Genomic DNA, 14,282 nt, shown 5'->3' with positions numbered 1-14,282 from the left:
TCATGGTCCTCCTCAGACAGACTTGAGAGTCATAATCCCAAAGTATAGAGAAGTTGGGATGAGCTATGGCCATATCCAAGAAAAAGACATAAGACTAGAGGCAAAGAAAAGAAATTCATCAAAATGAAAGAGTCTGAGAAATATTAAAATCGGACCTTTGAAAAGTTTATGTTACATAACTCCGTAAGAATTTTTACAATACCATTCCAGTAGATCATGAGATGGGGTGGTGGTATACCATTGGGGGGAGGTGAAGGAGTGCCAGTTATTCACCTTGGTATCTCGTTGTGACGCACATGGGAGGCACTTGCCAAAGAGACTTTCATTTAATAATTTCTCTATCTCTATTTAATAATTTATTTAATAGAGCTAATTTAATGCTCTTCATTTTGTAAAACAGATTCTATTCTTCCTAAGTAATACTGTTAGAAGAGCCACTCAAATCAGATGGCCAAAACTATATGGTAGGTTAATCCATTTCCTTGATGGTCAAGCAGTGCAAGAAATGTGACCTGTTTCGTGAACATAAAGACATTCTGTTGGAAAACAGAAATTCTGCTCTTGGTCCTGGGAATTCACAGGTTTGGCCCAATTCTTGCTGAAGACAGAGCAGGGCTCCTTCTACAAGCACAGTAGTGGGGAGGGATGAAGGAGAGGTGAGGAGGGAGTTAGGAGGGATGGAGGAAAATGCATTATATTAATACTTCGAGAACCCTAGGCTGCAGCCTCAGATGTGCTAACTCCTTGTCTCTTGGCCTCTCTGAGCATCAGTTCCCTCAATCTGAAAAAATAAGGCAGATGGACGAAACGATTAATTATAGCCCCTCCACCTGTGATTCTAAACAACTCCAGATGCCTAATCAACGAGGTTCCAGGTCGTTAACCAAAGAGACCCCCGGGGGCCACTCCTGGCTAACCCTAACCCTCCCAGCCTGTCCCTCCCCCGGTCGCCTTTGGCACCGCCCGCCCCTGCGCGCCGCCTCTGGGAACGCGGGAGCGCGCCGCGCGCGCCCGAGGCCACGTGACCCGGAGCCGCGGGGCCGCGCCCGAGCCGCCATGTCGGCGCCGCCAGGAGAGTCGGGGCCGGGCCCTGGCGCGGGCGCCCGGTACTTCTGCACCGCGGGCCGTGGCCTGGAGCCGTTCCTGATGCGCGAGGTGCGGGCGCGGCTGGCGGCCACGCAGGTGAGTCGGCCTCCGGGGCGGGCGGGCGGACCCGCAAGAGCGAGCGAGCGCCGCTCCCGGCCCGGGGTGACCCGGCGACGGCCCCGCCTCGGGCTTGGACCCGCGGGTCCTGCGGGACCGCCGGGAGGATCCCAGGTCCTTTCCCTGCTGATCAAGTCCGGTCACCGCACATCCGCCACCGCTAAAGTTTTAAAAACAGAAAAGTCGAGGCAGGTTGTTTCCAGGATTCTTTAAAATAAAGTGCTTAAAAGTATAGTGCCTGTATTTCGGCCTGTTGGAGTTAGAGTTCTTTCGTACTTTGAATGCAAACATGATCTTGAAGTTCGGTTACTTGACTCTAAGAGTTTCTTAACAGTGATTGTATTTACCTCATGGGATTGTTTTGAGGATTAAGTGATATTGGGTATGTAAAGTACACTTGAAACACGCAGCAAACAGTAGCCAAAGTAATATACTCTTGCAGGCCTCATAGTTATCTGTTGTTAATTTCCATGAAATGAACAAGATTTTAAACATCAATGTAGGTTTTAGTACTTGCGAACTGGTTTCTCGAAAGCAGAGGAGAAAGATGTAATAGAAAAAGTACCTTAATGTGGTATGTATGAGTTTCTGCAGTGACAGGTGGGAGTCATTTGAGTGAGTTGCACAGGACTACTTAAAACATCTTGTGAGAGTCTGTTAGAAACTTCGGTTCATTTCAAGGACATTAATATTCTGAAATCTGAATTTACAAAACAAATCAATTCAGAAGTGATTGTTTACTTTTAGAAAGTAATCATTCTGTCCTAATCAGTGTTTTTCCATTTTAATAAATATCAGAATCACCGGGGGAGCTTGTTGGAAATGTGTATTTCTGCGTGCCAGCTCCAAAAGGCTTCCTTTCTGTAGGGCCACTGATAAGCCCAGGTGTTTCCATGTCCTCCCCTCCCAGGTGACTCTGATGTGGGTGGTACTTCCAACACACAGCTTGCAAAATTTCCTATGTATTCTTTTTAGCTTTTTATCAGAAAGGATTTCTTACATACACAAAAGTAAGCAGAATGATGTGATGAATTGTATATACTTACCAACCAGCTTCAGCAAGGATCAATTCATGGTAAAATCTGTACTGTTTATACCTCCTTCCATTCCCCCTCCCATGTTATTTTGAAGCAAATCACATAAATCATTTCATCTGTAAATATTTGCCTGCATATCTCTCTAAAGTATAAGGACTCCTTTTTATAGCATCGTATATGTAGTATGATACAAAAGAATTAATACATATAAGGGCTCCCAAAAATGTAAGCCATAGTATCATTATCACATCTAAAAATAATGCCTTGCTAAGTGTCTAGTCAGTGTTCAAATTTCAACGTGTCTCACATTGTCACTTTTATTTTTATATATTTCAATCAGAATTCAAATAAGGCCCACACATTGTGATTGGCTGATATTCTTTTAAGTCACTTAATCTATAGATTTCCACTCCATCTTTCTCTCTTGTTTTCTCCTTGCAATTTATATGTTCAACAATCTGGGTTGTTGGTCCCATAGTCTAAAGCAGGGGTCACCAGATAGTAAATATTTTAGGCTTTATGAGCCATATATGGTTTCTGTTACATATTCTTTGTTGTTTTTACATACCTTGAAAAATGTAAAAGCTGTTCTTAGCCAACTAGACCTAGTTTTACTAGTTTTCTGACCTCTGGTTATGGCTGTGCTGTCCAATAGGGTGTATCCAGTAGCCACAGGGGCTAGTTAAGTTAAAATTAATTGAAGTAAGAATTCACTTGCTCAGGCACATTAGTCATGTTTTAAGGGCTCAGAAGCCACACATGCTGGTACAACACAAGTCATAGAACATTTCCGTCACCACAGGAAGTTGCTGGACAGCACTCATTCAGTTCCCCTTAGTCTAGATTTTGCCAGATGCATCTCCATGATGTAGTTTTACATGTTCCTCCATCCTCTGTATTTCCTGCAAATTGGAATCCTGTAAGTTATGTCTAGAGCTCGTTCAGATTCAAGTTTGATTTCCCCAACCCCACACCCAATGGTGGGGCAAACTTCTTTATAAGTTCCTGGATATTTTTTAATATTTAATTTACATATATGCACATATATTTACTTAGACTACTTTGAAGAAATAAATATATTGGGAAAAATTAAGTTTTACTTTTTTATAACAGCTTTTAATTAAATACTGTTTTTATTGTAAGACTAATAGTGGAAACAGTTATTTTTAAGATAAAATTGAATTAGAAAAGGTGTCTAATGCCAGCTTACCGGAAAGATCCTGTCAATTGATTCATGGGTCTTTATAAAGCCACACTTCAAAGACTATTATGAACCCAAGTCCTGAAGAGGCCACCTAATTGTTTTTTAATGGTGTCAGGATGGTAGAGGGTAGTGAGGTTGAGCTAAGCAGATAGTCAGTTATTTCATAATTATTTTCATTTAATGGGATGATTGTGTAAGGTTGCCTTTTTCAGGATTCTCTGCATTCTCTTTAGATTGAATGCCCTTTTAAACAATTAAATAAAATATAAATTTTTGAATTCCCTGTTCTAAAATGAAGCAAAACAAACTCAAACACCACCTTAATTCATCAATTTGCTCTTTCAAATTAGTTCTGAAACTAAATGGCACCTGTAGAATTAGGAGAGCTTTGATACCTCCCTCGGGGGGTAGGTGGCTGGAGCCTGTCCCACAGCTCAGGGTACAAGGCGAGAACCAGCCTCGGACAGGATGTCATCCCATAGGGAGGCACACTCACACTCTGACCAGCATCGTTTAGATACACCGGTTCACTGAACATGTGCATCTTTGAGATGTGGAAAGAAACCAGAGGACCCAGAGAAAACCCATGGAGACATGGGGAGAAGTTATAAACTCTACCTTGACGGGAATCAACTTTTTTTCTCATTGTTGGGCATAACAACATTGAACAAAACAACTTAGTTTTAGAACTTGATGTACTTCTGATTACATTCTTACTACTTCTGAAAGAAATGTAGATCTTATGTTAATGCTTAAAAGAGAATAATGTTGCTGCTTTTGGTCTTGAGAATGTATTTGGCATTTTAGTGCAATAACACATTCTGTGCTTATGATTTGAAGCCCTAAATAAATTAAACTTTTCAGATCCTCTTAATTAACTTGATAGTCATTTTTTTAAATCCCCCTCCCTAGCAAAAGAGATTTTTCAAGAAAGGTTATTGTATAAAATGCTTCCCTTGATGTTCAAATAAGTAAGAAAAGATCATTGTATAATTAACTATAAATTAATATCTAGATCATTAACTACTTAGGTTAAAATCACTGGTCTAGATGTTTGTATCAGTTTACTTGTTTATAGGACTTAAAAAACTTAAAACCATACATTTTCAGTAAAATGTTTAGTTCAGTCCCCTCCAGAATCTTGGCAAGGAATTTCATGTCTGTTCAATTGTTCTGTGATGGCTTTAATATCAGATATGTTCTGTACATCAGGTAACAGAATCTGAATTTTTAAGAATTTACTTTTCACAACCTTGTTTTCCATTTCTGAGCATTCTGAGGTATATACTTGAATTCGGAAAATGCTACCTATATAAAAAGAAATAAATTCTAGAAACCAGAAGGTTATTGTTTTGGTTACCTCCCTAACCCCTTAAGTATTGATTCCAAACCACTCTTCTCATTTCCCACTTCCTCCCACAGTGTCATCAGTTCCTCCATCTATCTTGGCCAGCTGTATTGCTGGTACCTAAGCTATTATTAATAATATTTGCATTTTCATTGGTGGCAGCCTGGGGCTTCCTTGGCAGAGATTCTCCTGTATCAACTCAGAGTGGTAACCCCAGAAATTACCATCTCAGCAGCTTAATTAGACCATGTCAGATCCAAAACAAACCAAAAATCCTGTGGGGTTCAAGTTCCCATGAATGGTAGCTGCCTAAACACATAGGATACCCCAAATTCTCTGGTGCCTTAGTATTTAGGAGATAACTTAGAACCCTGTCAGTCATCCCATGACACTACTAAAAAGAGAATCCCAAGGCAATGCACATCTGTTGTGAACTTAAGAGGATTGGGTTGACCCTGGAAGATTTCAGATTCCATTGGTATTGGGTACCATTTGTCACACCACTTTAGGCTCCTTCTGAGTCTCTTTTCATTTTCCTTTCTTCCCTGATTTTTATCACATATCCATCCTGTCTCCAAAGCCTGTTTCTGTTTGATACATTTATCTTCTATCCATTATCCAATTCCTACTGCCAAATGCCTCATTTCTACCTCAGTAACCTATTTGTCCCTCTAGCATCACATTCTACACTCAGTCTTTTATGCCTATTCCAAAGTGACTTTTTCTGCCAGCTAATTCAGTGCTGTCAGAGTTTTCATCAAAAGTCTATGGTGGTTGACCATTACCTCTGTGGTACTCAAAATTTTATGACCATGTATCAAGCTGGCCTAAACTACATCATCCAGCCGCCTGACACTATCAGTCAGCATAATACAGCAAATGTTGCCAAGCTAACTTACAGTTTACTTCAGCCAGGTTTTCATTCCCACTTCTGTCTCTGCCGCTTTTGTTATTATAGAATCTCTCTTCCCAAATGTTACAGGATTCTTCCCCCATGTCTTTTAGTAATGTTGGCTTTCATATTCAGTGCTATTGATTGTATCTACAGCTTGTCTATGCATTATAATATTAAAACTTTAGTTTTCCTCTGGGTTTAATTCAAGTTATTGTCTTATAAATTTTACATTTTCATTTGTATGTTAGCGTATATTGTATTATTCAGGAGATATGCTTTATGCTTCCTGGTAGACCATAGGCAGGTGTTTAAGAAATATCCACCTTGGTCTAGATAGTTAATTTGTCCTATGTATTATACCTTTTGCCTATTTTAAATAATGTGTGAGGTTTGATCATATAATTACTGAGTATTTTGTGTTCTATTTTTCTAGTATTGTGTTATATGTATATATGTGTGTACTTTACCAGAGGTGGTATAACAAAAAAAAACTGTTCACTATGTAAATTTATTCAAATTATTTAACCTGTATAATCCTCAGTTTCCAAATATGTAAAATGAGGATGATAAAACTTACCTTAGAAGATTGTTAGAAAGATAAGGGGGAAAATATGTATTCAGAGTGCCCGGTACAATGATGCTTCAGATGTGGTTCCTTTTATTATTAATCTAAATGCTGTGACTAAATTGATAAAGGGGGGAAATAAAATGGTTTTTACTGACACTGGGCTACATTAAAATCTGTTTTTCTATCTCTAGGTTGAATATACTTCAGGAAAGGTTTTTTTTACCACCTGTTCAGATGTGAATATGCTAAAGAAATTAAAATCTGCAGAAAGGCTATTTTTGCTTATTAAAAAGGAGTTTCCACTTACTGTTTCTTCTGTGAGTAAAGGTATGATGTTTGCCTGTTGCTTTTACCCACATAATATACTGTACTAAAGTTTCCTGCTTGTTAAATAATATATAGCCATTTCACATTTTTAAGATTCAGTCATATGTGTGGGATCATTAATTATGTATTTTTCTGTATTTCCTGAATATCATCACCTGATTGAAGTAAAATCCATCTCTTCTCTTTCCAGCCTGCTGCCTTTCTTAAGAGATTTTAGTGTCTTAAATCACATTTCTTTGAGAATATGATCAGCCACCTTCTATAGGGATATACACTATCAATTGCATTTATTTCAATTTAGAAACATGTAATAACCCAAAATACATTATTTTAATAGTAAATTGGTGCAAACTGTTACCTTGTAAATTTTAACTGAGTGATAGAATTAGAAAAATAGTACATAGTAAAATTTTCTATTTCTGGGCCTTTAAGTGTTTTCAATAAACTTACACCCATTTATCAAGCATTAGAGCTAAAACGGGCATAAGAGATTTCTTATCCATTCTCTAATTTTATAAATATGCTGCTGAAATGAATTAAAGGTCTTGATAAAAGCAGCCTTAAACTTTGGTTTGATTGCTGATTGTGCACAAGAGATCATGTAATTATTATAGTCCATATTAACCTATTTCAATAAAGATGCAAGTGGCATGAAATCAAGACCAAGCAGAAAAAATTATTTTGAAGCAAAGCCCAAGCTATTATACTCTGGGGTCAATATAATTCCTTCCAGTATTCTACATACATCTTTAGGAAACTAGAATAATAATTTTGGGGTCATCTTGATGACCCTTGTTAATCAAGAAAATATTAATTAAACTGTTTTGTATACACCTTAAAAAAAAAAAAAAAAAAAAAAAAAAAAAAAAAAAAAAAGAAAATATTAAATTTTGCTAAGCATGCTGGCAGTCCCTAAATTATGAATGGGTTGTGTATCTGAGTTTTACAATTCTTTTTTTTTTTTTTTTTTTTTGAGACATAATCTAGCTCTGTCACTCAGGCTGTAATACTATGGCATCATCATAGCTCACTGCAGCCTGAAACTCCTGGCTCAGGTGATCCTCCTGCCTTAGCCTTCTGAGTAACTGGAACCACAGGCACACATCACCACATCTGGCTAATTTTTTATTTTTATTTTTTTAGAGACAGGATCTTTCTATGTTGCTCAGGTTGGTCTCAAACTTCTGGCCTCAAATATCTTCCCACCTCGGCTTCCCAAAATGCTGAGATTATAGGCATGAGCCATCACACATGGCTCCTATTCTTTTTTATTTAAAGTTAATTTTTTAGGTAAGATCACCATTATTTTGAAGATTGATATACACTTTAGGTTTATGCCTATATTGAAGAGATTCATATATTATCATAGGACAGATATCCTTGTTTAAGTATTATATGGCAATTCTGTAAAAAATTTTAACACAATTTTGATACCGTACATGCAATAGAATGAACTTTTTTTCTGTGCGATATTCTTATGATAAATGGAAAATTCCAAATGAAAGTGAAGTTATTAATAAAGCAACTTAATAAAAGTGATTTAAAAGAAATAAAGGTAATGGAATTTGGGAGTGATGAATGCAATGGATGGTCTTTAAAGCTTCAACATAGGATAAACTGAGATTTTACTTATTTAGGAAAAATATTTAATGAAATGCAAAGACTCATAAATAATGATCCAGGAAGTTGGTTGAATGCCATTTCAGTTTGGAGAAAGCTTCTTGAACTCGATGCAAAAAAGGAAAAACTTTCTCAAAAAGATGCTAACCCACTAAAAAGAAAAGTGGGAGAAAATGAAATCATCACTGCTAAGAAATTAAAAATAGAACAGCTGCAAAAGATAGAAGAGAATAGGGAATGCCAACTGGAAAAACAAACAGAAGAAGAAACTCTGGAGCAAAGAGCTTTTGTCACCAAAAGAGAAAAATTTCAAGAAGAGGCATTTCAGAATGACACAGAGAAAGCAACTATTATTCATAACCAGAGCAACTTGACTTTCAGAGTCTCTTGTCGCTGCAGTGGAACTGTTGGAAAGGCGTTTACTGCACAGGTATGCTTACCTCTCAAAGTGGGTACTGTTTTTTTTTAAAAAAATTACTCCTTGGATTTAAATGAGATGCAAACCTGTAACAGAACAGATAACTTAGCACAGATAAAGAATTAGGCCTAATCTCATATAATTACTACTTTAAAAATGCATTTTCCTTTTTAATTTTACCTCAGATGCTTCAGAGGAATGGTATGCTATTGCATGTATTAACTTTTTTTTATTTGGAAATCCTGATTTCATAAGCCTAAATTTTTGCAGTTTCTCTTCAGTTCTGTGCTTAAGTGGCTACTCTGCAGCAGGCCCTGTATATGTCACATAGTCATATACATATGACTATGTATATGTCACTGGAACCTAGACTACAAATACATGTGAGGTCTCAACGATCTAGGGAGGAGTGAACACCACAAACAGTTAGGGGTGGGGCAGGTAAATGCAGTCTTATTGCCTTGATAGAAAATGCTTTTGTGTAATGTTTTAATGTCAGAACCCTAAATTACCATCAGATAGCCCGACTTGATTTTCCTGTAGGCTACTCTGTTTTTGCTTACTTAAAACTTAACATTTTTTATTTTTAGTGTTCTTATCTTTTAACTTACTACTTTTCCAGGAGGTAGGAAAAGTAATTGGAATTGCTGTTATGAAACAGTTTGGATGGAAAGCAGATTTGAGGAATCCACATTTAGAGGTAATGAATATTTGTGTTCTTTTATATACTTATAACCTAATTATTTAAAGGCAATGTCATCTACACTTATTGTACTTTTCAATTTTACATTAGTTTTGCAAAGCCTGTCTACATGGATCCAGCAGTTTATTTTCTTCAGCAGTAGAATGGTGCAATAATTTTGCTAGTAGTTTTCACTGAAAACATCTTATCCAAACTCCAAAAAAAAAAAGACTTTTTGGAATGGAGTTGTTTGGTCACAGTTGAAGAAAAAAACGTTTATTATGAGATTGCAGAGATGCTCTCTACAATCTCTATAAATCATATCTCTTTAATAAATCTCTTTTAACATCTAACTGATGTTAAAAAAAAAAAGGAACAACAACAAAATAAGGCCTGCACAAAATCCAATAGTATATTAATAGTGGCTATGTTAAGGTTATGGGGTTATAGGCTTTTTTCCTTTATTTTCAAAATTAATAAGATTACACTATTTTCAGATGGAACAAACACATTCACAAGGCGAAACAAAAAGCTATTCTTCACTACATTTTGAAAACCATATCACAAAATTGACAGATAGTCCTTTTCATGATTTATTAATTCATAAATTTGTTACTTGTTATGTAGCTTTAAATGGAGTAGTAGCTAGCCAAATCAGAGCATTTTTTCTTGCTTAGTTTTTAAATTTCCTTTTATCTGATTTTCACTTTTAAAAAGTATTACCTGGTATATATCTTTTAGTGCTTATCCTGCTAAATATCTTGACCCTCAGAATGTTTTGATATGAGAATATCTTTCTCCCATTTTCCCCTAGTCCATCCGTCTCAGAATTAGTTTTCTCATAGATTAGCTCCCAAATAAATATAGCAAATTCAATTCCTATCAGCCATTTAATGCAATTAATAATAGCTATTATTGGTAGAAATCAACACAAAACAAAATTAACAACACTAAAATCACATATGGTAAAATTTGTGACTAAAAATTGACAGAAGAATCAAATCTTAACCAATTTTGTTGTGCAGATTGATAGGAAAAAAATTTATAGTGAGAAGCTGTTTTTAATAACATTTGATTGTAAGTATATCTTACTATAAATTATAAATAGAATTTTAATAAATTTGCTAAAATATACAATATATAAAATTGGAGAGTTTAGCTATGATGTATGATTTTTTTTTTTTTTTTTTTGAGACAGAGTCTAACTCTGTTTGACAGAGTTAACTCTGTCAAACAGACAGAGCTCACAGCCACCTCAAACTCCTGGGCTCAAGCAGTCCTTCTGCCCCAGCCTCCCAAGTAGTTGGGACTACAGGCATGTGCCACCATGCCCAGCTAGTTTTTCTATTTTTTAGTAGAGATGGGGTCTAGCTGGTCTCAAACTCCTGAGCTCAAACCATCTGCCTGCTTCGGCCTCCCAGAGTGCTAGGGTTACAGGCGTGAGCCACCATGCCCCACCCATGATGTATCATTTTTGATTGTGGAATCAAATTGTCCAAATGGAGTCACTTCAGATAATTCTTTTCTTGAATAAAATTTATTAATATGGGAATAATTATATTAAAATAATTTGGGGGTGAAAATACTAGGGATTAAATGGTCTTGAGATTTAAAACAATAGTTTGAATGTTTTATAGACATTATTAGACTACAAAGTGGAAAAGATTCTAACTTTTAAAATTTTGTGAGCTACTAATTTTAAATCCTCTTCATCACCTAACAGAAGAAAGGAAATAATGAGGGGCAAAAACTCACCTACACCCGGTAGAGAGAGAAAAGGCTACTCTTGGTACCACATATTTGGCCTAAAGGTTTTCTGTTTCCCTCAAAGTAGCCTATGATAGCCCTCTGTGGCCTTGAGTCTTGTTTGAGGTTAGAATTAGGGTAGATTTAGGAATTCTTCTCTAACTCAAAATGCTGAAAAGTCTGATCCAGTTATGATAATTTAAAGAATCTCTGGGAAGAAAGTTGATCTTGAGTTCTTTGTAACATGATTCTCCATATAACTTCAGTACCAAATTTACCTCAGAATTGTTCTATGAAATGTCATTAAAATTTAGCTCACCTCTGCTTACAAAAAAAAGATTATGGAACATTTTTCCAGATATGATAAATAAAGCCTTGGAATTTCTTACTAAAATATAGGTCAGAAAAGTTCAAAATGGAAATTTTTAAATTGTCAATACTTTAGTAATGCAGTTTCTTGTTCCGTTCTAACTTCTGTGTTTGTTCTTTCAGATCTTTGTACATCTAAATGACATTTACTCTGTGGTGGGGATTCCTGTATTCAGGTAGATATTGCATTCTCAGCTTCAGGTTTGTCCCTCAGGAGAGTTTGTAAAATTAAGAACTTTATGCTTTTTATTTATAGTATGAAACATTGATACAGCAGAGGAGGTTCACAGCAAAGCATTTGAGCGAGTTCTTTGCTTAAGCCAGTAAAGTATTTTCATGAGGCTTAGTAGATATTACTTGAACTAACCAGTTAGAGTTGTGAAATATTTGATCACAGTAATCCATTGATTATGTGATTAATACTGAAAATTATATCTACTTATTTCTATTAAATGATTTTCACAGGTCCATGTTAAAGCTAGGATTTTTAGTCCATTGGCATCTTGCAGTTTTAATTAATATAGAAAATAGGGCATAATTCTTTAAATTCACCTTGAACATTCTCCAAATTTCATTGCTATTATTCTTTTATTGTGGGGGAGTTATTACTAGTTTTTAAAATATTCGGACATCTCCCTAGTCATGCAGAGTACTAAATAATAAATGCAAATAATTTGTTTCTTTATTCAGAAATATTTGTTGCACTCTTATTGTGCAACAAGTATTTTTTCTAGATGCTTTGGGGGGAAAGCTGGTTGGATGAAAATAGTGATTTCCAGTTTCTCGGGAGCATGCATATATTATTGGCATCTTCAAAACATTTTCTATACATAACCCTGCTTACATAATATAAAATTATTTAGATACCCTTTTTCTAGACGATTCTAGTCATGGAATGTTTTAAGATCATAAAAGTCCTATGGGAATACTGCATTTGCATAAGCTCACATTTGTGCGTATGTAAGCCTAAATCAGGATGTTTAAAAAAATGCTTCCGAGTATAATAGGTTTTATCTAATGGTGAGCTATAATAGTTGATTAGCACAATGCTAAAAGCATTGTAGATGTCTAAGAAATGTTGAACAATTGAGTTATTGTTGTATGGTAGTCATATGGTAGGCTCCACTAGCATCTAGATATTACATATATCACGAGCTAAATAAAATTTCTTGTTGCCGTAACATTGTGAGGTCATCACATCTGAATGACACTCATACCTTACAAGTTCTTCCAGACCAAACCTAACCTGCTCCCTTGCACCTAAAAGGTTTCTATGCTGCCCTACTCCAGTGCCTAATTCCTTTAAAAGTGTTTGTAAAACTGATTGACTTAAATTTGAACCATTTGCCTATCTGGCTTTTTAAAATTCCATAATAGCTAACAGAAAGGGTGGGAAACTGAAAGATGGCTATATTTCAATAATTACAGTAAGTATAATTATTGATGGTCACCAAGACAAGGGTAGGAAAGACTAACAAAACAAGCAAAATATGAAATATATTTTTTAAAAAATTTATAAAGTACTTAAATGTTTTTAATACTTTAACCCTCAAAAAGGTGAGCCTAGGTGTGTAGAAAATTGACTTATGTGGAACATCTCATCCCTAGCAGTGCTGAGTATAGCGCTGATGTATTTAGATTCTTAGCACCAAGAAAAGAACTGATTTTTAAATTTTTAATTATATATAAAAATGCTAGATTTTGTGTTTTTATTTAATAAATATATACAGCTTACATTAATGTTTTTTTAAAGGTGTTAAACTTTATTATTTAAAATCAGTTGAATGCTTGCTAAAAACACTCAAGTCATGCTAATGGCATCTCAAATAGTAATTGGTAATGTACCTAAAAGTTTACAAATACAAACTTGAAAACTAAGACTCAGATCTTGAATGTACAGTATTTGAAAATAAGGTTACAATAGATGCTCTGTGATAAGTCAATTTGACTACCTCAGTGTTGGAACGAAGCAGTCTCGATGTGTGTCAGTGAAAAAGAATAATTTGCTGGGGTTTGAGGAAAAGGGAATCATGAAGACTTGAACAGCAGATGGCATTGGACAAGAGAAGTGGCAGTGGATATCAGAAACTGCAACCTGGTGACCCTGCCAACAGAAGAAAGTCAGAAATGATGAAATGAAGTTTAGAGCAGCCATGAAGTTTGAGGGTCACATAAAAATTTGTATCTTAGTAGTTTTTAAAGACAGTGTTAATATTAGAGCTCTGCTTTCTTTAAAGAAAAGAACCATCTGGATATCCATAGTCCTATAGGGCATTAACTGAATATAGCTATGCCACACTGCACGCATCACCTGGTACAGTATAGCATAGGAGATAAGAGCAAATTATCATATTTCTCTGCTATATATCAGGAAAATAATAGTACCTACTTTATAGCTTTATGGTTGAGATTAAATTAGATAGCTCATGTGAAAATACTTGGTACTGTTTCTAGGATACAGTAAGTGTTGAATAAATTTCAGCTGTTTTATTTTTGACACAGTTAAGCAACTAAGAAATTCAGTTAATTTCAGTTGAAGCGTCTATTGTATATGTACTGCATGCTAAGCATTGTGCTAGACACCCAATGTTCAGAGATGAGTAAGATGGGTCTTAAGTTCATGGAGTTCAGCCTAGTGGTAGAACAGACATGATAAATGCTTGACTAGAGTTAAGAGTTAACTAGAGTTAACTTTTTTGGAGAACAATTGAGCAAAATAATTTAAAGGACTGATATTTAAGAGGATACTTGACAGTAATAGTAATAAGGGTTTGCTAAGTGGACAAGAGAAGGAGAGGATGTTGCAGGCAGGGAATGGCTTGTGCAAAGGCGCTGGGGTGTGAGGAAGTTTGACTTATGTGGGCG

At 35.8% G+C, this 14,282-nt stretch overlaps 1 protein-coding gene across 2 annotated transcripts in view; it reads left to right on the top strand.

The window, feature by feature from the left end:
* Nucleotides 1-1,019: 1,019 nt before the first annotated feature.
* Nucleotides 1,020-14,282, top strand: part of THUMPD2 (THUMP domain 2 tRNA and snRNA guanosine methyltransferase) — a 39,435-nt gene continuing 26,172 nt past the window's right edge. The window contains exons 1-5 of one of the 2 annotated variants that reach the window (XM_020288597.2): nucleotides 1,020-1,182; nucleotides 6,447-6,582; nucleotides 8,220-8,632; nucleotides 9,243-9,320; nucleotides 11,541-11,593. In XM_020288597.2, the coding sequence (XP_020144186.1) occupies nucleotides 1,057-1,182; nucleotides 6,447-6,582; nucleotides 8,220-8,632; nucleotides 9,243-9,320; nucleotides 11,541-11,593 (806 nt within the window). In that variant the 5' untranslated portion in view covers nucleotides 1,020-1,056. The remainder of the gene's footprint in view (nucleotides 1,183-6,446; nucleotides 6,583-8,219; nucleotides 8,633-9,242; nucleotides 9,321-11,540; nucleotides 11,594-14,282) is intronic. The other variant, XM_012788532.2, reaches the window with a different exon arrangement.

Source organism: Microcebus murinus, chromosome 3, assembly GCF_040939455.1.
Source record: "Microcebus murinus isolate Inina chromosome 3, M.murinus_Inina_mat1.0, whole genome shotgun sequence".
Lineage (NCBI taxonomy): Eukaryota > Metazoa > Chordata > Mammalia > Primates > Cheirogaleidae > Microcebus > Microcebus murinus.
Note: the sequence above shows the minus strand (reverse complement) of the source record. Positions and strands in the feature narration are given on the sequence as shown.